The sequence below is a fragment of the Canis aureus genome, chromosome 10, assembly GCF_053574225.1.
Source record: "Canis aureus isolate CA01 chromosome 10, VMU_Caureus_v.1.0, whole genome shotgun sequence".
Lineage (NCBI taxonomy): Eukaryota > Metazoa > Chordata > Mammalia > Carnivora > Canidae > Canis > Canis aureus.
The window spans coordinates 29,074,763-29,100,895 of record NC_135620.1 but is presented as its reverse complement, the minus strand read 5'-3'; the positions used below and the strand labels follow the sequence as shown (position 1 = coordinate 29,100,895).

Below are 26,133 nucleotides of genomic sequence, written 5' to 3'. Positions count from 1 at the left end.
AGTGATTCAAACCTACTGTTAGGGCAATTCTTTCAACATATTATTTCTTTATCCCAGCTGAGATGAGAAACCTGAAGCTTAGGTTGACTAACTGCCCACAATCATAACTATAAAAAAGCTCACCTACCCATATTGGCTTTCATGAAATATGACCGGGAATGATACCCTAGAGTTAATGAATGGAGACTAATTATTTGAGCCCGGCTTCCCTGTCGAATCACCTTGCATCGCGGTGGAGCGACGCGGCCCCTTCGCCCGCAGCTGTGCAGCGGGATCCCTCGGGCCCGAGCGCGACGATCGCCCGGGTCTGCGCATCAGCGGGAGAGCGAGCGGGGAGGGGCGCTGAGCCCCGCGGGGCTGGGCCGCGAGCGGGGCTCCGCCGAGGGCCGGAGGAGGGCGGGGGCGGGGGCGGGGCAGGGCACACCCCGCCCCCGCCCCTCCGTCCACTCCCATTGGCCGCGCCTCCCTGGCCCCATCCCACCGCCCGGCCGCAGGGCAGCGCTTAAAGTGTGCGGAGCAGGTGCCGCCCGAGGAGCCACAACTTTGCGCGCGTGTCCCGGCGGGGCGCTGCCGCGCGTCGGTCCCGCGGATCGTGCGCCCCGAAGGGGCTCCAGGCCGAAGGCAGCCGCCCCCGGGCACTCGGACCCGCAGAGGCCGAGAGCGCGGTGACCCGCTCGGGCCGGGGCCGGTGGCCGCGACCATGCAGACGTGCGCCAGGGCCTGGGGGCTGCGCGTGGGCTGCGGGGTCGGGGCCCGGGGCGGGGGCGGGGGCGGCCGCCGCCTGGCTGCGGGGGCCGGTCCGCGCTGGGGGCCGCGGGCCCGAGACAGCAGCGGGGACAGCAGCGGGGCTGGGGACTCGCGTCTCCTCGAGCGCCTCCTGCCCCGACACGACCACTTCGCTCGGAGGCACATCGGCCCTGGGGACAAAGACCAGAGGGAGATGCTGCAGGCCCTGGGGCTGGCGGTAAGGACCCCGCGCGGCCCGGTTCCTGCGGGCGCGGCCTCCCGACCCGGCGGGAGCTGCGCTGCGCGGCGCGGCGCGTGGGACCCGCGCTCGGGTCTGGGGCCCTGCGTGGACAAGAGCCCGCGAGTTCGGTGCCCGCGCCCCCGCCTTCTCTCACCCGTTTACTCTCCGTCCGCTCTTCGCGCCTCAGAACCTTGTTTTTCAACCCAAGTCGCCCTCCCGATGAACCCTAACTTTGCACAAGGAGGACCTCCTGGTGTAGCCGATTCTCTCCGGTTGCTGAAATCCAGCCGGGAGTGGTCGAATCACTAACCCAGTTCATTTGCTTTCCTCCAAGTGCTCTCTGGCTTGCTTAGAGTTCTTTTCTTTCTAAAGGAAACCCTAATTAGGCGATTTAAATGAGGTTCCCACAAGCCTTAGTCGATGCAAAAACGCAGAAGTGACTCTTTTAACTCAGAAGCACTTTCCTCGGCCGTTAGTGTTCATGGGTTTATGTTTAATTTTAGAGCATTGATGAATTGATTGAGAAGACGGTCCCGGCCAGCATCCGCTTGAAGAGACCCTTAAAAATGGAAGACCCCGTTTGTAAGTTGCCGGGAGGGTTCCCTTGGAATTCGCTTGCTCTGGCCTATTTGTCTTACATGGTTTCTGAAAATCCAACTCCGGGTTACGATTGCCCAGGACTGGGAAAACGTTTATTAAAATAAAACATTGGCGCTCAAGGGGCGGGAGAGGATGGGATACAGCGTTCGTGGAGCAGTCAGGTCTGCAGCCCTCGCGGGAGTCCGCGCCGCCCCTTCGGAGGTTTCTACCCAGGGGCCAGCAAACTCCCCCGCAGAGGCAGTGCACAGAGGTGTGTGCTGGAGTCCCCGCTTCCCGGGCGCCCACCCCAGGCCACGGTTCTCACATCCTTTGGGTCGAGAGGTGTCCTCACTTCTGTTCAAGTCAGGATACCCCGAAGGGAAAAAGGAATTGCCTGTGATTATACAACTGCGGAAATGGACAAAAATGGGAGGAGATGCAGACATGTGGTCTCCCAGCCCAAGGTTCTTTATAGGACGACAGCTTCAGATTAGTTTTCTTTTTAAAAAGATTTTATTTATTTATTTGACAGAGAGAGAGAGAGAGAGAGAGAGAGAGAGAGAGAGAGAGAGAATAAACAGGGGAGCTGCAGGCAGAGGGAGAGGGGCATGCAGGCTCCTTGCTGAGCAAGGGGCTCCATGCGGGGCTCCATCCCGCGACTCTGGATTCATTACCCGAGCCCAAGGCAGACACTTAACCTGAGCCAAGCAGGCACCCCTTCAAATCGGTTTTTTTTTTTTATCTCACATCCAATTTTTTCATTATTTATATCTAGTGTAAGGCAGCAGTACTCTTGGAAGTTCAAATGATTTTTATAAAGAAACGTGCAAATAAGATCCGTGCTTGGTTAAAAAAGCTTAGCTTATTTACAGAATTAGAATTTTGTTTTACATTTAAATATTTTTGATAGTCTGAAGACTGACTTTCAGAGCTATTTTTATGTGAGCACTTGACTTCCATGGGCTTAGGCAAGAATCTACATGTCAAAGGCTCAGTCAGGCAGAGCTGAAGAGCAGTCTCTAAACCGGAAAGAATTCTCTTGGGAGGTTATCTGGTTTTGAATCATAGAGGTACTGTCTCTTCTTTTTGGAGTCAGGTGAAGAGAAGGGACTTTGTTTTAGGTTTTAGGAAAAAAAAGAATAGATAGGTGGCAAACTTTAATTTTTTTTTTTTAAGATTTTATTTACTTGAGAGAGCAGGAGAGTGCACATGCATGAGAGGGAGGTGAGAGAGCAGCAGACTCTGCTCTGAGTACAGACTAGGGGTTTGATCCCACGAACCTGAGATCATGATCTGAGCAGAGTTCGGACGCTTAACCCACTGAGCCACCGACCTGCCCCTCAACTTGTTTACTTTATTTTTTTTTTCAACTTGTTTACTTTAAAACAAAATAACGTTTGCAGCACTTGAGTGGCTCAGTGGGTTAAGCGTTGGACTCTTGATTTCTGCTCAGTATATGATCTCAGGGTGGTGAGATGGAGCTGATGAGATTGACCCCATGTCAGGCTCCCATGCTGAGTATGGAGCGTGTTTAAGATTTTCCTGCTCCTTCTGCCCCACCTCCTTCCCCCAAATTATAAAGTAGACAACTTGAGGTATGAAGCCAGTCTAGCTCCAGCTGGCTAGTGCAACTCAAGCTATGATGAGGACTGTATGCCTGGTTGGTTTCAAATCTAAACTATTTTTCCTGATGGCAGGGACCTTGCCTTTAGAAGAAAAGCTGCACATTTTGTTCATTAGAACTGATTGAGACCTAGGGATAGCTGGAAGCCTTACCTATTTCAATTTTAGGAAATCATATTCCTGATTTTGCTGGATGTTTAAAAAGAGTTGTATATGTACATATATACATTAAAAATAGATATTGATTTATGTATTTCTAAAGGGGAAGGGCAGATGGAGAGGGAGGGAGAAACTCAAGCAGATTCCCCATCACAGGGCTTGATCTCACAACCCTGGGACCACAACCTGAGTGGAAATCAAGAGTTGGTCACTTAAAACGACAGTGCCACCTAGAGACCCCATGAATTGTATATTTTTAAAGCAAGTCTTAGGTAATGCCTTTCTGAGATTTCAAAGTCAGAAAATATTTAGGTCACCCCTTTTTTTACAGTAAACTCTAAGATGTTCTTTAAAAGCATTAGAGCCTAGGAATCCTGTCAAAGTTGTCTATCTAAAAAGTTCAGCTACTAATTTCCAGCTGAATAATGTGAACATCGGGGGATTCCATTTCTCCTTTTTCTCAGTGGAAGCAGGATCCTGATAAGAAATTTGTAACATACCTGTAAACCTTAACCCAATGGCTTCTGTGAGATTTGGGGCTGGTTCCATCTGGTTATTCTGAGGTGACTCAAAGAAATATTGTAGTCAGGAGGCTCTCCCACCCCCAGCCCTGCTACTTCCTTGCCTGGAAGTGGACTGGCTCTTCAACAAAGCTGGCTTCTTAGAAGAGTGAGCTCTGGTTGGAGGCCGACACAGACTGCATCAGAAAGGCATCAAAGTTTTATTCTGATGTGTGCATATGTCATAGCTAATGAATGTTCCACATGGGGAGAGCAAATTGGCCCACGTAACTTCCAGAAGTAGCAATTCCTTTTAATAGTGGAGCAGCAGAGGGGGATCCCTGGGTGGCTCAGCGGTTTAGCGCCTGCCTTTGGCCCAGGGCATGATGCTGGAGTCCCGGGAGGAGTCCTGTGTCAGGCTCCCGGCATGGAGCCTGCTTCTCCCTCCTCCTGTGTCTCTGCCTCTCTCTCTCTTTCAATCTGTGTCTATCATAAATAAAAAAATAAAAAAAAAAATAGTGGAGCAGCATTATCCAAATGGTTTAATGTTGAACGCCTGTGTTCTATTGTAGTCGGAGAGGTATTCTTGACCCAATATGTGTTCACTGTATATACAGGAAACTAGGAAGAGCTAGTTGTGAGTCTTAAATGCCCTCATTGCTGAATAAAAAGAAGACGGAGTGTAGGCACCATGGAGATACTTGGGTTGTTCTTAAACATACTAATGTCAAACATTTATGAAGTGCTTACCATGTACTGGGCACTTTAAAAAGTGCTTTTCATGGGTTAATTTTGTCCTTAGTACAACCCTAGGAGGTAAGTACCATTATCTGTTTTAAAGCTAAGGATACCATGGCATACGGAGGATATGTCGTAACTGGTAGTGTAGACAATTCTCCCAGTTCCGGTCCACCCTCCCAACTACTAGCCTAAGCCACAGTCTTCATTGTTTACAGATATGCACAAATCTAATCATACAAGGCTTCCCCCCTGCCATTTGCCAACTGCTCTGTTGGCAAATGTGGTGGCATAGTGAGAGCGCAATTGTGGGAACACTCAGGGCACTACCAAGGAGAGGCAAGGGGTGATAGGTGCAGGACTCGGAGTGGGTATTGAAGGATGAATAGTGATGCTCTGCTGAACAAGGCTGGGGTGGGGGGGAAGCTGCTGCACGCAGAGGGACCATCATGTACAGGACAACAGTGGCTTGAGAGAATCAAGGAAGTACAGTTGATTCATCTGTCCTGAGGATGCTCCCCTCGCCTTAGACATTAAAGTGCCTTGAAAGAATACCTTGGTTATCAGTTGTTCTCAGTAAATCATGCTTCAAAGAAACAAGGAAAGCTACTCAATTCAAACCTGTTCAAGTGAGTCCACCATCCCTCACCCACATTCACACATAAAGAGAAAAAGAATGGAAAGGATATATGTCAGTGGGAGGATTCATTTTCCTGGGTGGGCCATGATGGATGATTTTAGCCTTCTTTTTATTACATTGCTTTTTCTAGATTTTCTACAATATAACTATATATTTTGTAATTACTATCAAACTTAAAAGTACTTTGTGAACCAAGCCAATCACTTTTAGCTACGGTATATGCTTTTCAAGTGAAGTCATCTCAAGGTAACCAGACTGTATTAGCTCATAACTTCACAGAAGCTGCAGGATTTAAAGTTTACTAGAAATTGCACTTGCTTGTGAGAATGCTTAGGAAGGGAAAGGAGAAACTAACCCCTCTAATGTTCACATTATTCAACCAGAACCAAGCAGCTGAACTGTTGCAATGAGACTTTGATGGACTTGTGGGAAGTTAATGTTCTAAACCACATCGTTAAGAGTGGTATTTAATAAATGATAATGGAGGGGTGTTGTGTAATGCATGTGGTGACTGTCACCTAAGTGTGATTGGGCACTGACCTCCAGGACACCTAAACAGAACAGCTGTTTACCAGGCGGTGAATGTCAGGGGGATGATACCAATCATCAGGTTTTGCCTGTAGAATCCTGAGTTTGTGACAAGGCTCTCCCTTGGCCTATTCCTTTTTTTTTTTTTTTAAACTTTTATTTATTTATGATAGGCACACAGTGAGAGAGAGAGAGGCAGAGACACAGGCAGAGGGAGAAGCAGGCTCCATGCACTGGGAGCCCGACGTGGGATTCGATCCCAGGTCTCCAGGACCACGCCCTGGGCCAAAGGCAGGCGCCAAACCGCTGCGCCACCCAGGGATCCCCCTTGGCCTATTCCTGATCAAATTCCCAGCTTATGTGAATTCTTTCATCTTTAGGATAATACCAATGGATTTTCCTTATATTTCTGGTGGAAATAAATGAAGGCTAACCAAATGAAAAAAGCAAAGGCTATTTATTCTGAACTTGTTATATTAAGGGAGTCAAACTTTTGTTTTGGCAGAGAGGAATGGGAAAGGCTTATAGTGAAATAAAGGAAAGGCTTCAGGTATGTCCATGTTGGGGCTATTGGCATGTAGATGTAAGGGAGCAAGTAGAAACGGGAATCTGTGTGGTTTGGTTAAGGATGCATATTTGGCTTTGTATGGTTGGTTCTACATTGGAAGCCAAGACTAAATTTCAGGAAGCTGTCAGTTATTAATCAAGTCCTAGCCAATAGTTTAGGGCCAATTATTACATAAGTTAATGTGCAGTTTGCTGGGTTGTCACCAAAGATAGCAATTTGGCTTTCTGCAGGTCTAATGTATAGTAAGCTGGCTTCTGGTGGTGTTTGTTTTAGAAAAGGTGTTGGTTTTTGTTTTTGTTTTTTTTTTTTTTTTAATTTTTTTTTTATTTATTTATGATAGTTACACAGAGGGAGAGAGAGAGAGAGAGGCAGAGACACAGGCAGAGGGAGAAGCAGGCTCCATGCACCGGGAGCCTGACGTGGGATTCGATCCTGGGTCTCCAGGATCGTGCCCTGAGCCAAAGGCAGGCGCTAAACCGCTGCGCCACCCAGGGATCCCAGGTGTTGGTTTTTGGAGTAGGTTGCTGCAGGTTGTGGGTAAAAGTTATGTGGTGATACATGGTCTATCCATTGTCTGTACATTCAGTCTCAATAGAATCTGTCTGGTCCTTATATTTTTGTCATTAATTCTTGTTAGGCAGACAGCTGCTGATCTGAGTGATACTTTGGACAATCGGTCTATTGCCTAAATTGCTAAATGTTCATTGGTCATCCTAGTATGTGCAAAGCACTGTGACAAAAATGTGAATATACATTGTTAGTATCTTCAAGAAGCTTACATCTTACCTTAATATAAATTATGCCAGAAAGTTAAAAAGTCCCAGGTGCCATGAGAAGAACTATGAATAAAATACTGTGAGTGCTCAGAAATGTGAAGTTTGATAGAGAAGTAGCATTTCTGGAACAACTTGAAGAGCAAAATGCAATATGTTTCCAGACTGTTTTTGGTGTATATGTGTTATATAAGGAAAATGCAAAGAAATAAAGGCAACATCTTCACTGAGAACAAAGGCAAATGCAACATGGCAAGCACAATCAGGGAAGTATTTTAATATCATTGCAGTCTCATTGATGGAATCTTATCAGAATATGTATGTATGTTCCAGTTCTAACACCACTAAGCAATTCTTCAACTGGGTGTTCTACAAATTTAATGCAATCTGACACTATCTACCTGGAGATAGCGTCAGATCCTTTAGGTTAAGGGCTTGGTTCCAGGAAACTGTTCCTTCTTTAGATGCCAATCCCAAGTCTACCTGTGCTTCTGACCAATAAGCTATATTTTGGATGTTACCACAACCCCCTCCTTGAGTTTGATTATTTTGCTAGAGGAGCTCACAGAACTCAGATCAACATATTTGATCCATATATTTATCAGTTTTTTTAAAAGATTTTATTTATTCATGAGAGACAGAGAGAGAGAAGCAGAGACACAGGCAGAGGGAGAAGCAGGCTCCATGCAGGGAGCCTGACACGGGACTCGACCCCCCGGGTCTCCAGTATCACACCTCGGGGCTGAAGGCAGGCGCTAAACTACTGCAGCCACTGGGGCTGCCCTATCAGTTTGTTTTAAAGGGTATTATAAAAGATACAGATGAACCCCCAGATGAAGAAGTACATAGGACAAGGTCCGTAAGGGTTTTGAACACAGGAACTTCTTTCCCTGTGGAACTTGGGGCTCATCAGCCTTCCGGCATGTGGATGCATTAGTTGTTCCAGAAGCCCATGGAATCTTGTTGTTTAAAAGTTTTTATAATAGAGTTTAATATGTAGCCTCCCACCCCTAACCCTCTCCTTCCCAGAAATCTGTGGGTGAGGCCAAGAAAGTTCCAACCCTCATATTGGTTTTTCTTGGTCTTTCTAGCCAGCCCCATCCTGAGGCTATGTAAGGATACCACCCTAAATCACTTTTATAGTGTGTTCAAAAGGGCTCTTAAAAAAGATTATGTATTTATTTATTTGAGAGAGAGCCTAAGGGGGAGGGAGGGGCAGAGGGAGAGGAAGAAGCAGACTCCTCACTGATCAGGGAGCCCAACCTAGAACAACAAGATTCCAGGACCCCTGTATCTGTGACCTCAGCCGAAGGCAGACGCTTCACCAACTGAGCCACCCAGGCGCCTCTCAAAAGGGCTTCTTAGAAATAACAAAAGAATCCTGTTACTCAAGAAATTCCAAAGACAAAGACCATGTATATTTTTTTTATTATGCCACAGGGATATTTCAGTTAAATGTTGGAGGTATATCCTGATAGAAGTGGAGTAATGCACCCTAACATTAATTTTAAAAGAGGTACATCCTAAAGTAAATTATCAATTTTTTCCCTTTTTAAAATTAGAATACAAACTGAAATCTCAGTCTTTGTAAGTTTTTATTTTTAGTATTAAAATGTTTTGGGGGCACCTGGGTGGCTCAGTCGGTTAACTGTCCAGCTCTTGATTTCGGCTCAAATCATGAGGTCAGGGTTGTAAGATTGAGCCCCATACTAGGCTCTGCTCAGTGTGGAGTCTGCTTGTGATTCTCTCTCCCTCTCTTCCTGCTCTCTCTCTCAAGTAAATCTTTTAAGAGTAAAACAATATGTTTTGGACTTCCTTATTTTCTGACATAAAGGATACAAACATGTAAACTTACGGTGATGAAAGGCCAAATAAAATAGGTCCTGTGACTGGGACAAAGAACATAAAATGTAAAAACAACATTTTCCTCTTTATCTTGCTAATGGATCATGGAATTCATCCAGTATCCTCAAATATATTTTATATATATGAAGTTCTTGAATATTATATTAAAAACCGAATTTTTTGGGGGGCCTCAGAGGGAAGCTATTATATCCATTAACTCTTGCTGCATAAGAAATTAACTGCAAAACCCCATGGCTTAAAACAACCAAGAACATTTGTTAATCCTCATGGTTCCTGTGGGTCAGGAATCCAGGAGCAGTCCAGCTGGATGGTTCTGGCTCAGCATTTTTCATAATATTGTGTTCACACTGGAGGATGTTCATCTGGGGCTGGAGGGGCCCGTCCCCGGTGGTTCTCGCAGTTCAGCGGACAGTTTGGTGCTGGCTGTTAGTGGGAGGGCTTAGTAGCTCCTCACATGGGCTTCTCCACGAGCCACTTACGTGTCCCCAGGTGGCAGCAGGCTTCCCCGAGTCAGTGATTCAAGAGAAGCTTGATTCAAGTGATTTAAGGCAGAAGCTATCCTTTTTATGACTTACCCTTGGAATTTCTCTAGCATCAGGTAACACCACTTTCTTTTTTTTTTTTTTTTTTTTATTTTTTTTAATTTTTATTTATTTATGATAGTCACAGAGAGAGAGAGAGAGGCAGAGACACAGGCAGAGGGAGAAGCAGGCCCCATGCACCGGGAGCCCGACGTGGGATTCGATCCCGGGTCTCCAGGATCGCGCCCTGGGCCAAAGGCAGGCGCTAAACCGCTGCGCCACCCAGGGATCCCTAACACCACTTTCTATTGATTAGAGAGTCATTAAAGTCTGGCCTGAATTCAAAGGAAGAGGAATTAACTTTCACTTAAAATGTTTTTAATTTGAGTTAAGTTCGCATACAATGTTACATTAGCTTCAGGTGTACAAGTTGATACGTTCAGCTATGCTCACCACAAATATAACTACCATCTGTCACCATACAATGCTGTTACTATGTTGTGCCTTTTATTCTTGTGGCTTATTCTGTAACTGGAAGCCTGTCTCCCACTCCCCTTACCCATTTTGCCCATTTCCCCACCCTCCCTACTCTCTGGCAACCATCCATCAAATTCTCTGTATTTATAGCTCTGATTCTATTTTTTGTTTTGTTTTTTAGATTCCACTTTATGAATGGAATCATAGGGTATTTGTCTTTCTCAGTCTGACTTTCCCTTAGTATAATATATCCAAAATATATAAAGAACTTCTACAACTCAACACTAGAAAATCTGATTAATAAGTGGGTACATGACCAGAATATACAGTTTTCCAAAGAAGATATGCAAATGACCAATAGACACTTGAAAAGATGTTCATCGTCCTTAATCAAAGGGGAAGTGCAAATCAAAACCACAATGAGATATCACGTTACACTCGTCAGAATGGCTAAAATAAAAAAAAAATAAGTGTTGAAGATGTGTAGAAAAAGTACAGTGTTGTTGGGAATGCAAATTGGTACAGCTTCTGTGGAAAGCAGAATGGAGTTTCCGAAAAAAATTAAAGAAATAGCGTATGATCCAATAATTGAACTACTGGATATTTAACCAAAGAAAATGAAAACTAATTTCAAAAAGATGTATGCGCCCCTGTTTATTGTAGCATTATTTTTAATAGCTAAGATATGGAAGCAACCTGTGTTCATGGATAGAAAAATGAATAAGGAAGTTGTGATATGTATGTATACACGCATGCATACATGGTAGAGTGTTACAGAGAGGCATGAGAGAAGGGTGAGGTGAGATCATACCATTTATAACCATGTGGATGGACCTAGAGGATATTATGCTGAGTTTCCAACTTTTGAAAGGAGGATTGTAAACAAATTTGCAGATGTATTTGTTTACTAGACTTAATTTTTTAGACCAGTTTTAGGTTCACAAAATTTAAATATAAGCTAGAGAATTCCCACGTATCTCCTTCCCCAGAAAAAGCTTCCCCCATTATCAATAAATCTACCCCCCCCCCCGAGTGATAACATTTGTGACAACTGCTGAATGTCCCTTGACGCATCAACACCCAATTTTCATAGTTTACATTAAGGTTCACTCTTGGTGATGTACATTCTGTGGATTTGGAGAAATGTATACATGGATACATGTATTCATCTCTATAGAGTATCATAGAAATAGTTTCACTGCCCTAAAAACATCTTGCATTTTTTCCACTGCAGACATTTTAAAAATTACCACATTCATCCAATTTGCACATACTTATCTTTTTTTAAACAACAGAAGTTTTTTAATTTTTATTTATGATAGTCCCAGAGAGAGAGAGGCAGAGACATAGGCAGAGGGAGAAGCAGACTCCATGCACTGGGAGCCTGACATGGGATTCGATCCCGGGTCTCTAGGATCACGCCCTGGGCCAAAGGCAGGTGCTAAACCGCTGTGCCACCCAGGGATCCCTTATCTTAAATTATAATGAATTTTATCTAGCTTTTAAAAATATTCAGTGCTATCAATGAAATCAATCATTGTATCATACATATAGTGTTACTTCTAAGGAGTACAAAGGCACACAGAACCATTTGCCCTACACAGTAAATGTGCCAGCCTACTCACATTGTTAGCAATAAGTTAAAAGGTATTATAATCAAATCTATTTCTACAGCTTCCTCTATCTGCTTCCCTTTTTCATTTACTGAGAAGCTTCTATTGGAGATAAGATACTGTTTCAGGCACTGAAGTAAGAGTCAAGAGTAAAGAAAGATAAGGATGATTCTTGACTATAGGTTATAACTAATAGGGAAATAGATATTGAATAGCAATAAGGCCTGTAAGTAGGATGAATGCTTTGGCTGAGGCTGAGGCATGAGCAGAGGCATGGAAGTGTAGAAATACATGGTTATTTCAGTGATATGACCATGTGTGTAGAATATCAGTCTGCAGAAAGGCACATCAAACAAGATATGGAGGGCTCAGGGCCATAATAAGGGGTTTGTCTTTCTCTGTAGTGAGAAGACACTAACAGTTTTTTTTAAAAAGATTTTATTTATTCATGAGAGACACACAGAGGCAGAGACCTAGGCAGAGGGAGAAGCAGGCTCTATCTATGCAGGGAGCCCGATGTGGGACTTGATCCCAGAACTCCAGGGTCATGCCCTGAGCCTAAGGCAGATGCTCAACCAATGAGCCACTCAGGCATCCCGAAACTAACAGTTATTACAGAGGGAAATGACATGATTGTCCTTTGCAGAGTGCCTCTGTGATCAGAGGCAAGGAGACCAGCTGAAGATTGTTGGAGAGTTTAGAGGTGAGATGTTAAATGTTCATTAGTTCAGGTCCACCCAGAAGTACTCATCAGAATGATATAGATAGGCAAGAAACTTACTGAGAATGGGAACAGGAGAAGGCATGGGGAGTCTTTAGATTGCAGTGGAGGTCTTACCCTGGTGGAAAGGAAGAAAGAGAAGGAGAGGAATGGCTAGGAAAATCTTAGACTGTGAGCACAAATCTAAAGTTTTGGTCAGTTCAAATGGGAGTCTTTGAGCCAAAGTTAGCCAGGAAGGGTCCCACATCTTGCAAGGATGGTTCTGCATATTAGTTCTCTTGCTGTTCATAGTAATTGGCTGGGAGCAGCCTCTGGAGATTATGGTTTTAGTATAAAAATGCTGATTGATCCAGAGGGGCAGCAAGTTAGCTGTCAGTTTCTAGGCTGAGTGTCTCAAGGTAATGGTAATATCATTAGCAGAGTGAACAGGGAGGAGCAGAGGGTCCTGGAAGAAGGAGAAATTGTGAGTGAGTAGAATTGTTTGAGGTGTTCATGGAATATGCATTTGGAAATGTTGAAACAATACGGGGAAATAATGAGTCTAGAGCTCAAGAGAAATGAGAGAGTGCCAGATTTAGTAAGTCTTCTGAATGAATTCATAGGAGTGAGATGTCCTAAGGATGGAATATGGGGAGGAAAGCAGAAGTCAGGATGTTGGGAAAGAGCATGTAAAAAGAGGCAGAGCTGTCTGAAGTGAAGTGTAGAGGCTAGAGGATAAGTTTTCAGGCAGGGTGTTACGGACTCTACTGGCATATCCTGAACCTTTCTTAGGCTTAAGAGGGAATAAAGTCCACTTGAGGATATAAGGACACTCTGAAGCAAGAAGAGTTAAGAGGTTGCCTGTCTGATGATCTGAGTGAGAGACAGGAGGTGTGAGACGGGACAGTAGAGAAAAGTAGGTAAGTTCCAGAACAGCTATTGTGAGCATCTAAGTACTGAGAATGTAGTATTTTTACCAAAAAAAAAAAGTTTTTACAAAAATGCAGACAGTTTTAGTAAGGATTCTCAATGCCTAGATCATTAATATACTGATTAAACAATGAAGAAATCTCTAAAATTCTGAAATTATTGCATTAATTAATGCATGTGTTATTTCACAGAACTTGTGTAATAGCTGAGTTTTCATTTATAAATGTTTCTCTGAAGCCCATACTTTTAGGGATGCGGTTGAACTAAATGTGAGAACAGTTTGTACATTGCTTTATCATGAGATTCTGTGATGGGTGATTATTGTGACTATTGAGCTAGCCATATGTGGGAGTTGAGGTGAGTTTTCATCCTAACACCTTGATTCACTTGTATTTTCTGAGCGCCTACTATGTGCCTAGCAACTTGCTATGCCCTGCTCACAAAGAGATTATAATTTAATGGATGTGATTCTGGGTTGAATTTAATACTTTTCTCCCTATGCCTATTCCAATCTAAAAGATTATCTCTTTTCTGCAATCATGTTAAATTGAGTTGGACTTGTAGAACGTATCCTTCCCTTCTTGTTTTTGCTCTGCTGACTATAACAATGTCCCCACGGGGCAGAAAGAGGAAAAACATACTCCAGGACTTCCACCCTGATTCTCATTTCAAACTAATCATTAGTCATAATTATATAGGTAAACTGCTCTTCCAGATAAATGTGAATTGCAATATTTCTCTGTCCATAGATGTTCATAGATGAACAAAAATGTTCATAGATGAAATGAAGAGAGGTGGTAGAGGAGGGCTCCCACAGAAAGTAGTGTGACCCAAGACCAAGGGAACCAAGTGTGACCCAAGACCAAGGGGAAAATAAGAAACATGATACCTCTTGTCCCCATTTCTCCACTGTGAGATGTTATTCTGGTTTTCTTACAGCTGATATTCAGATCTTGAACCTGTATTTCTTTTGAGTGAACAGGAAGAGCTGTAGGGACTGCTCACTTCTTATGGAGATGAGTGACCAAGGAGCCATCACAAACACAAATTGGACATGTCTCAGCTCTGTTTGGCTTTGGAGGTGCCCGCTGGAGGACTTTAACCCCTGGGGGTAGTGAGGGGTTAGGTGCAATGGGGTGTTAATTAACCGAGCAAGAGGATGGGGAAGACCCTGGCAGGATTAGGGCCAGATGGATCAGAGCCCCAGGTCAGGCCTGCATGGTCCAGTCCCAACCATGTCTTGTCACATAGGATGGGAGCCCCTCTACTAGTCTCGAAGAGATTCCTATTCAAAGAGTTTTCATGTCACTATTCTACACTACACAGAGCTTACAGATTGGTTTACCCTTCTGGAATGAAGAAATTCTATGATTGCAGACTTGTGATTTGTAACAAGGTTACAGGTTGAATTCTATGATTGCAGACTTGTGATTTGTAACAAGGTTACAGGTTGTGAAACTGTCCTTTGTTGGGGGAGGAAATTTGACAAATAAGAGGGAATAGGGCCTATGGGCTGGGTAAGTGGGTTTAAGTCTGGCTGTTACAGGGCAGGGAGAGGGGTGCTGCAAATAATTAGGTGACACTACGGAAAGGCTACACATAAGGATGGAATTTGTATGCAAATTCTAGGTTCCACTCAGAAAAATCAGAAAATTTCCTAACAAATGCTCTATCATTCATGGCCTGTTTATCTTGATTGTGATCCTTAGCCCCACCCCATGGTTTTCGGAGCAGCTTTGAAGTCAAGGAGCTGCAGGTTGGCAAGAAAAATATGCTAAGGCAGTCTCTGTCCTAAACATTCTGGTCCCGGCTTTCCCTTCAGCCTCTGGCAGAAAAAGAGCTTTCTGGACGAATTCAAATATGATTGTGTTGGTTTTCAGTCCAGATGATTTCCTTGGAGATATTTATGAGAATATTGCCAAGTACACGAAGGGCAGGAAGTGGGAGGGAGGCTCTGACACTAGTTGAGTGGCTGTTCTGCCCTGGGTGCTCCTGGACTTCCAGAAAATGCTCGGTGGACCTTTGGACACCGTGGGGACTGACAGGTGCCTGCTCTCATATATTTCACAAGGTGGATTTTGCTCTGCATATAACATTTTAATTTAATTTTAAATTTTTGAATAAAATTGGCATATTGTCCAAAATTTAAAAAGACCGAAAGATATAGAAAAAAGCAAAACTTCATCTCCTATCAGTTTCTGAGAATCATTCCAGAGATATTCTGTTAATATATAACATTCATATGTATTTATTTCTTTTTTAATTTTTTTAAGATTTTAAAGATTTATTTGACAGAGCATGAGTGGGGTGGAGGGAGAAGCAGGCTCCCCAATACAGAAGCAAGCCCAACGCGGGGCTCAATCCCAGGACAATCCCAGGTCCGTGGGATCATGACCTGCACCAAAGGCAGACATTAACTCGCTGAGCCACCCAGGAGCCCCTATTCTTTTTTAAAAATATAAATGGCAGAGGAGATCCCTGGATGGCTCAGCGGTTTGGTGCCTGCCTTTGGCCCAGGGCATGATCCTGGAGTCCCGGGATCGAGTCCTGTCCTGCATCAGGCCCCTTGCATGGAGCCTGCTTCTCCCTTTGCCTGTGTCTCTGCCTCTCTCTCTCTCTCTCTCTCTCTATCATGAATAAAAAAAACCTTTAAAAATATATATATAAATGGCAGAATCATATATATTTTCTGTGGAGACTTAGACCTAATATTTTTAGGTTACCAAAAAATAAAAACAAAGCATGGATAAATTTTTCACATAATCAACACAAAAAGTAATCATGGGGTTATGTGTTAGGAATAATAGTTCATTTTTTTTAAAAGATTTTATTTATTCATAAGAATACACAGAGGAGAGAGAGAAGCAGAGACACAGGCAGAGGGAGAAGCAGGCTCCATGCAGGGAGCCTGATTTGGGACTTGATCCTGGGTCTCCAGGATCACACTCTGGGCTGCAGGCAGCACTAAACCACTAAGCCACTGGGGCTGCCCAGAAATAATAGTTTAAAGGTGGGGAACAGGTATGCATACATATGTGTTTAGTATAGCAGGAATATTGACCCATATAGCCTATCTATTCTAATGACATTTTTCCAGTTCTTGTCAAAATTCACACACACAGAAAATTAAAACCCATGGATGCCTGGGTGGTTCAGTGGTTGAGTATCTGTCTTCGGCTCAGGGTGTGATCCCAGGGTTCTGGGATTGAGTCCCACGTCAGGCTCCCTGAATGGAGCCTGCTTCTCTCTCTGCCTGTGTCTCTGCCTCTCTCTCTCCGTGTCTCTCATGAATAAACAAATAAAAATTTTTTTTTTAAATTTTATTTATGATAGTCACACAGAGAGAGAGAGAGGCAGAGACACAGGCAGAGGGAGAAGCAGGCTCCATGCACCGGGAGCCTGACGTGGGATTGGATCCCGGGTCTCCAGGATCGCGCCCTGGGCCAAAGGCAGGCGCCAAACCGCTGCGCCACCCAGGGATCCCAACAAATAAAATCTTAATAAATAAAATTAAACCCTGGCTTAGGTTGCATTGACTATTTAATAGCTAAATTGGCTTATTCCTGTTACAAGTATTTATTTGGTGTAGTGGTTGGTACAAAGCCCTGATTTTAGGTGCTGGTGACAAGGGAGTTGCTATTGGAAAGTCTCTTCTGTGGAATTAGGTAGGGAGAAAGTGTTCATTCTAAATTCTGCGAAGAGGAACAGCGTGAGATCCACCTGTGAATTCTTAGATAGTGGTGCTGAGGCCACTGAACTCTGTTTTTGGTACATTAGAACCAGGGCATTCATTTGCAATGCTCAGAGGCGGAGGAATAAACAAGGTCAGAAGCAGGCATTTACTCTAAGAAAAGAACTTATTGCTTGATTGAATTCCTGAAGGAACTGCTTGAGGACTTCTGTGGCTGGGGGTGCACAATAATGCACAGTGTCTGACTGGCTGCCCTGTGAGGCTGTAGACAAGCATTTGGAGAATGACACATTGTCTCCAAGTGTTTCTTCATGGGCACTCCCTTTCTTTTTCTGTCTCATTTCTGCCCTGGTTAGTTTCAGGGCCATTCATGGTAAGGAAGACAGTTACTGGAATTGGGCCTCTTTACAGGAGGAAGCTGTTTTTGTCAGGTTGGAAGAGTGTGAGGAATGTGCAGAGCTGTGGGATTTGCTCAGGAGGAAATGGGAAGCATTTCAGAAACATGGCCAAGAACCTACCTTACTCTTGATGACTCAGGAGTACCCATTAGCTTGGTGTACAGAGGACTGCTCATTTGTTTAACTCACTTTGTTCCCAAAAGAAGGTAAATAAGAAAAGGTCAAGCTTGAGAATCAAGGCTTGTTGGTCCTATTTCTGTCATAAACGGTATTCTCATATGTGTTGTTTTTAGTCCAAATTTCCCTTATTTTATAAGGACACGACTGAATTAGGACTTGCCTTAATATAGCAAGTTCATCCTAACTTGATCTGATCATTTAAACCCTATTTCCAAATAAGATCACATTCACAGGTACTGGGGGTTAGGACTTCAACATATTTTTTTTTTTTAGAGGACACAATTCAATTCACAACACTCCTTTGTCTGTCTCCTCCTGGACTAATGTACTAGCTTCTTACCATACCTCCCTGTTTCCAGGATCTCCCTTCTGACCTAGTGACAGTATCAATAGAATTACCTTTCTCCAATGTAGAAAAGATCGTATTATTCAGTGCTCTATTATTTCTAAAGCTTGAACTCTTAATTTGATAGATAAGCGCTTCACAGACCATTCTCATTTGGGAGCTAGACCTTTAGTCCTCATGATATGCTGTGGAACAGGGGTCTGTCTCTTTTGCACAGGATCTTAACTGAAGCTGGCCTTGCTGATTATGTGCCTGCCTGGTACTGCAAGTCAATCCCAACTCCCAATGGGCTTCTCAATCACCCTATCCTGAGAAGACTTTGGGAAGTGATTGGATTTCTTGCATTATTGCTTCTAAGGATGATGTACTTGCATATCTCAGATATTGGTTTATTGAGCTTCCACTTATATTTCCTAAACTTTCAATGGAAGAAGGTAAGATCATCATAAGGCAGTTGGATGATATTTACTCATGTTTCTGATACGTACAAAACTATCTTCTCTTTCCTTAACCTGGTCTGGCAGAAGGACCCATCTCTTGTGAATTTATTTCTTGTGAAAGTATGCGGAGTGGGAGGGTGGGACAGAGGATAAGTGTTTTCACTGAGGGTAAAGAAGAGTTAATGAGAGTAATACTCACATAGAATGCAGCAGGGTTAAAACAAAGTAAAGCATCCTCTTAGCCAGTTTGCCATTTTAGAGACTGCTGTATATAGATTTTTCTCTGATATAATAGCAATAAAATTAGACAATTCTAACATTTAAGTGACCGAGTCCCTGAGAAGATCTTAAAGGATCCAGATATTTGTCCAAGCTGTTAAATTTTTAGCAGCATGATATATCTATATGCCGAGGCATAGAGAATGAACCATGCATAGTCATTTATATCAGAAACTATCTTTCAGCATATGTGACATACCTGTAGCAGGTCTGTACCTGGCCCAGTGGGGGAAGTATAGAATCTGGAGTTAGACAGACTAGGTTGTAACCATTCAATTTATTTATTTATTATTATTTTTTTAATTTATTTTTTATTGGTGTTCAATTTACTAACATAAAGAATAACCCCCAGTGCCCGTCACCCATTCACTCCCACCCCCTGCCCTCCTCCCCTTCCACCACCCCTAGTTCGTTTCCCAGAGTTAGCAGTCTTTACGTTCTGTCTCCCTTTCTGATATTTCCCACACATTTCTTCCCCCTTCCCTTATATTCCCTTTCACTATTATTTATATTCCCCAAATGAATGAGAACATATAATGTTTGTCCTTCTCCGACTGGCTTACTTCACTCAGCATAATACCCTCCAGTTCCATCCACGTTGAAGCAAATGGTGGGTATTTGTCATTTCTAATAGCTGAGTAATATTCCATTGTATACATAGACCACATCTTTATCCACTCATCTTTCGATGGACACCGAGGCTCCTTCCACAGTTTGGCTATCGTGGCCATTGCTGCTATAAACATCGCGGTGCAGGTGTCCCGGCGTTTCATTGCATTTGTATCTTTGGGGTAAATCCCCAACAGTGCAATTGCTGGGTCATAGGGGTAACCATTCAATTTAAAGCTATGTAGCAAGTGATCCTGTTCATGTCTCATTCCTAAGCTGCATGAAAAGCATTTGGTACAATTCCGGGCAAAGAGTAATGCTCAAATGTCAGATTTGGTTGTTATTATATGAATGACCCAAATAGGTCTCATCTATGTCTAAGAACTTTTATGATTCCTTCTTAATCATCAAAGTGTCCTAATGGGAATGCTGGTTAACACTGCATCATTTATAACAACTGATACTTTACACTGTTGAGTGAATGGTTTTTTATAAGTAGCCCTTTCAGTGACACAAAGGAAGAAGCATCAATTAGAAGAGATTTAGAGGAAAATATAGGTCATGTGTTTAAGACTTACACCAATATTGGTATAAGGCAATTTAGAAGGGAAAACAATAGAAAGGAGGCAGAATTTTTTTTTTTTTTTAAGATTTTACTTATTTATTCGAGAGAGCGCAAGGGGAGGAGCAGAGTGAGAGGGATGAGCAAACTCTGCTGAGTGCAGAGTCCTACATAGGGCTCAATCGCACAACAATGAGGTCAACACCTGAGCTGAAATCAAGAGTCAGATGCTCAGCCAAGAGAAGCAGAATTTTTATTTGTAAATACCACTGAAATGTAAAGGGAACAGAAGAAACTCAGAATGAGGCAAGTATTAAAATTAGGCATTTGTAACAAAGCCAAAAAAGAAGAGCCAAAAAAAATTGAGGAACCAAACTTGAGGGGTAATTGAATGCTGTTTTGGGATTTTTGAGAGTTGCTGGGGGATTCATTATATTTTCCATATAGCTGTTTTCAAATATATTCAAACAAAACAGTGATCTTAAACTCTAATTAGAGCTCTCTTTTAAGATTGTTTTCTGTATGTAATATTTCTCTCTTTCTTATCAGGTGAAAATGAAATCCTTACAAAACTACATGCCATTTCCAGCAAAAACCAGATCTGGAGATCGTATATGGGCATGGGCTATTATAACTGCTTTGTGCCACAGACGATCTTGAGGAACTTACTGGAGAATGCAGGATGGTAATGTATTACTCAATTGAAAGCAGGAGTACTTTGTTTTGATTTGCATGATTCTCCCATTTTCCTACACCGTCTTCCCCCTTGGAGTGTCAGAACTTGTATATTGACAGGTATATACTCCTGTGTTGTCTCTAACCTCCAGGAACCTACCTGGCTTTCTCTGGCTTGGGAAATTTCCTTATTCAAATATAGAGGAAATGTAAAATTTCTTCCCACTTAAATTTCCATAAACAATTTTAGAGCTCTAAAATGTGGATACTGGTAATCTAGTCCTTTATTCTGTCTTTGTAAGCATATTGAGCAGAATGTTAACTTGTAGGTGGGCATATTCAAGGCTTTATTCTTTGGAGACCCTGGAGTTTTAAGGCTCTTTCTTTTCTTTCTTTCTTCTCTCTTTCTCTCGACTATGTCTGAGCTTGGTCAGTGAGTCATAATCTTGGTCCACTGTCTTCTCAGGATTTTAGGAGTATCCTTTACCTGGTTCTCCCCACCCCCTACCCCATATTCTGGGTACATGACCAACTGAAAAAGCAGATGTAGGGTCGGGTAAATGGAGATTAAAACATCAGCTTTATTACTTGGCACTTTGTAGAAAGAGAATATACGTATTCTGTGAACAGTCTCTTCTAGAAACAGTAAAAGAAGGGGCTAAGCTGCACATACTCAGTTGCTTCTTCTGTTCTCACCTCACCAATCAGGAAACTCATTCCTAGTCTTCTAGGTGTGTGTGTTCTCGTCTCTGCCCACTCTGGCTGCTACCGTTTGCACAACCTTGAAAGTGTTTCTTTTCTTTTTTTTTTTAATTTTTATTTATTTATGATAGTCAAACAGGGAGAGAGAGAGAGAGGCAGAGACACAGGCAGAGGGAGAAGCAGGCTCCATGCACCGGGAGCCCGACGTGGGATTCGATCCCGGGTCTCCAGGATTGTGCCCTGGGCCAAAGGCAGGCGCCAAACCGCTGCGCCACCCAGGGATCCCGAAAGTGTTTCTCTAGTACTTAAGGAAAACTCCCAAGTGCACTTCCATGCTGTTTTGCTATTTTCCATTGCAGCTGGCTGTATGATAGAGCAAAACAGAGGTTCACCTCTCAATACTAAACAAGAAAAGACATTGGATATTTTTGACAGGGAGAGGTCATAGCTCCAAAGGTGCCTGAGAGCAGACCAGGCCATCTGCTCCTTCTGCCCACTGGGAAATATTGTCTGGTTCTAGAGGATGAAAGATGGGGACTCCTGGACCTTTCTTTTTTCTTGTTTTTGGATCAGTGACATTATATACACCAACATCTTTAAATTGAAACTTTATTTCAATTGATGACTTAGTCTCAAAAGGAATGTGTACACTTATTTCTAGCATAGAAATGGAATGGGGAGGCAATGATAATTCCTAGATGACTTCTTTTTTCAGTTAGTTGGTGTAAGAAACAACTTTTTTTTTTCTTTTAGCTATGCAGGAATGGATAACATGCAGATGCAGCAATTTATTTGGTCCATAAGTACAGTATAGTTGTCTTTGAGTTTTACAAAACATCAAATATAAATAACCTGAAACTGTAACAGTACACAGAAATTGAGTGCTTACACAGATATACCAGGCAGTATAAGCTGAAAAATTGAGTAAATTAACATTGTTTTATGTTAATATACACAGTGTCAGTTAATTTATTTATCTAAGATTTGATTTATTTGGGATGCTTGGGTGGCTTAGAGGTTAAGTGCCTGCCTTTGGCTCAGGGCGTGATCCTGGAAACCCAGGATCAAGTCCCACATCGGGCTCCCTGCGTGGAGCCTGCTTCTCCCTCTGCCTATGTCTCTGCCTCTCTCTCTCTGTGTCTCTCATGAATAAGTAAATAAAATCCTTAAAAATAATAATAATAAAATAAAATAAAAACAAGTCTTAATGCATACCACTTGATATAAGAAGTAACTTAAAAAAAAAAGAAGTAACTTTAATTTCTAGTACAACCAATATTATGTGAGGACAGAATAAGCAATTGCCTCTGTAATTCAAAGGTGGTTATAGCAAGATTTAAGATCCTTTCAGGTTAGCATATATAAAAAAATCAACTTTAGTAAAGGGGAAGTAGGCTTCTCCATGGGAAGTCATAAATTGCCCCCACACAAGCTTTTGAAATGCCCAAGTACATCATCCATAGTAATAAATCTTAAAGAGATGCCAAACAGTTTGCATCTTTTGTAAAATATTTTATTTAATAAATTTTGTTAGATTTAATTTGAATTCTCAGTGATGAGAATTCTTATTTTCATATAATTGCTTTATAAGAAGCTCTCCAGTTGCCATCCTAAGACAGGCTATTGAGACATCCATTAGTCCATTTTTTTTACCTTAAAAACAGAAATATGTAAAGTACTTGGAAGAACTCAAAAGCTGCCAAAACTATTTACTATTTTGTTCTAATTAACACCTGAAGATAGGGCCCTCTCAGCCTCTGTGGGACGGTAGGAGCCTTACTTCTATGAGTACTAGTTACGAGCACTAGTTAGCAAATGCAGATGAGTTTCATACTCCTTCTTGATTTGTGTAATTTTTCATTTCCCTGAGTCCACTGAGCTCCTGCTCACCCCTCCCTCTCCCTGCTTGCTCATTCTCTCCTTAAAACATTTAGCCACCTCTAATATACACGCACACACACATATACACACCCTAATATGCAGACTCAACTAAGAATACAAACTTTTTGATAATTTTGGCATTTTTAAAAGTAAACCCGATACCTCACTTAATCTTTGCACAAAGTATTCTTCGTACCAGGAATAAACCGCTGTGGCAACTAATAACATGTGAGCTTATATTCACTTACTCTCACACCACCGATAAAGCATAATTGGTATTCTGTGTTTTTGAGTCTCTGAGGAGTGGAAGTTGTATCTGGCTGTCAATACAGCCTGTAGTTTGGCCGTCAAGTCCAGACCTGTAGTTCTGAGGCTAGGGCAGAGGTTAAGCTGGATGGATGGGAAGCACAGCACCTTTGCATCTTTTTCTGCTTTTGAATGAATGCAAAGTAGTCCTGGTTAACCAGAGTGCTTTGTCCTAGATGACATTGCTCATGTCCCATCATTACAGAATTCAGATCTGTTGGCCTAACCACGCCTGCCTTGCCATCCCTGGCCAGAGCTTTTAGTTTCAATATATTCCATTTCTTCATTAGTAAGAGAACAGGAAAGAGCCATTGAAGAACTAGCTTTTGTTTTATTTTTTTTTTCTTTTGGTATATGTTCAAATGTATTTGCATTGCTGAGGCTTCTTTTCCACTGTGTTATTGATACAAGTTTGAATGGTTGAGCTCCGAGTTTGATTTCAAAAGCCTGTCTTTCTCCTTACAAAATAAGCCTCAAAAGTACACGAATGAGCTGCAGCATTTCAGCTGTCTGAATACTGGCCAGCAGTCTTCACTCCTGGTGGCCATAGAGAATATTCACCATATTGCTTCCTGGCTGTGAGTGGATGTGTTAATTTACTTTAGGAGCTGCCAGTATTTTGGGAGGTAAACAATGTTTTTGCTTTTTGGTTCTGGTTTTTGTGCGCATTTTAAATATTGTTCCTTTCCATTCACTGAAAGCTGATTTGAACCAGAGGGTAATATTGTACCTCACCAGCTCTGATAGGGAGGGCTGTGCACATGAGGGTGAGATTTCACAGTATCACCCTTCTGAATGGTTTCCATAGAGACGGAACCAACAAATTCCGGTGACGTGAGGTGAAAATAAATAGACAACATAGCTTCAAAAGAATACAAACATTGGGGCTCTTACAAGAAAATTTACATCAGATCCAGAATTTTATTTTGTGGGGTCCACTGTTGTAAATATTTGACTGCTAAATAACATTAGTCACTAATATAAAAAGACTTATATTTTCTTTGTGGCTATTTCTGTTTTGTGTAACTTTGGCACTGGGATTAAAATGAGAGAATCTCGTGAATGTTTATCCTACTGCACTACCTCTTTCTCTCTCAATCCCACAAAATCAGCCCAAAGTCATAGAAAATAGTGATTATTTTGGAATAAATATTAATGACATGTTGAATATGTCAAGCATCATGTTTGAGCCAGACAAAATACCTTTTTGGATGTGTAGATGCTTTAAAATATATATTAAAATACTTTAGAAACAGAAATGAATTCAGTTAAATAGTCAGTTGAAATATAGAAAATGTAGGGGTGCCTGGCTGGCTCAGTGGGCATGTGATTCTTGATCTTGATGTTGTGAATTTGAGTCCCATATTGGGTGTAGAGAATATTTAAAAATAAAATCTTTAATTTAAATAAGTAATATAGAAAATGTAGATCACAGACACATTTTCTTAATCACCACATGTTGCCTAATTGAGGCAACTAAATGCATGTATGACAGCAAGCCCTGTGTAACATTTTTCTTCTGAAATTGAGGGTTTATTAGTGTCCTTGGGCCTCAGACTCACTGGCCTGAGGTTTTTAATAGATGCTTGTGAAGACCTTTAATATCTGTTTTAGTTGTGTAGAAAATGTATAGATTATAAAACAAGTTCACAGGTAAAAGAAGTGGGATCATACATTCATTTTTGCAAGAAAACAGTTATAAAAATCTATCCTTAGTAGGGCTAATTAGGATCAGTCTAAGTTTGGGCTTATGAAAGTGTTGAGCAAGGTGAGAAAGGCTGAGCAAGGGAAGAGAATATTAAATCTCAAATTTGTTATCAAAGGAACAGTGTGGTCTCAGGTACGGAGGACTGTGCTTGGGAGGTTAGGGTTTTTTTTCCTGCAGGTAATAGGGTGCCATCTCCATTTAAGCAGGGAAGTCAAATACTAAACACATCTGCACCATAGATATTCAGTATGTTCCTATTTTAAGCATAGCACTAACTAGGGCAGTAAGGCAACAAAGAAAAAGCAGTGGACAGGACACTCGGGTGGCTCAGTGGTTTGGCGCCTGCCTTTGGCCCAGGGTGTGATCCTGGAGTCCCGGGATCAAGTCCCATGTCGGGCTCCCTGCATGGAACCTGCTTCTCCCTCTGCTTGTGTCTGTCTGTCTCTCTCTCATGAATAAATAAGAAAAAAAAAAAAAAAGAAAAAGCAGTGGAAATGGGACATTGGAAGGAAGACTAATGGGAATTGATCATTATTTGGGCTCAAAAAACCTCAGTTTCTACCTTGTAAATTGGCAGAATACCTTTTGAGAAGGAATAAGAATATTCAGGAAGAGAAACTAGTTTGTTTGGGGATCTAGGTGGAGGAAGAATAGTAAGTAAAATGATTTAATACCACATAATAATTAAAATTGTGTTGTTGGGCAGCCCGGATGGCGCAGCAGTTTAGCGCCGCCTGCAGCCCAGGGTGTGATCCTGGAGAGCTGGGATTGAGTCTGTCAGGTTCCCTGCATGGAGCCTGCTTCTCCCTCTGCCTGTGTCTCTGCCTCTGCCTTTCCCTCTCTCTCTCTCTCAATAAATAAAATCTTAAAAGAAAAAAATTGTGTTGTTGAACAATATTAAAGTTAGTAGAAATTGTCCATGGCATAATGTTAACAAAATCAGGCAAAAAACTTTACATTGAGTATAAGATTATTTTAAATATGAATATGAGTGTGATGTAGAAAAGAGTAAGTTAATTAGCTCATTTGTGGTAATCATCTAACAATATATGTACACAAATCATTATATTGTACACTTTTTTTATTTTTTAAGTAGGCTCCATACCCAAAGTGGGGCTTGAACTCACCACCCTGAGACAAGAGTCAGATGCTCTACTGAGTAAGCCACCCAGGT

The 26,133-nt window shown here is 42.2% G+C and overlaps 1 protein-coding gene across 1 annotated transcript in view; it reads left to right on the top strand.

The window, feature by feature from the left end:
- Positions 1–544: 544 nt before the first annotated feature.
- Positions 545–26,133, top strand: part of GLDC (glycine decarboxylase) — a 92,428-nt gene continuing 66,839 nt past the window's right edge. The window contains exons 1-3 of the mRNA XM_077911901.1: positions 545–964; positions 1,471–1,549; positions 20,237–20,372. Of these exons, the coding sequence (XP_077768027.1) occupies positions 701–964; positions 1,471–1,549; positions 20,237–20,372 (479 nt within the window). The 5' untranslated portion in view covers positions 545–700. The remainder of the gene's footprint in view (positions 965–1,470; positions 1,550–20,236; positions 20,373–26,133) is intronic.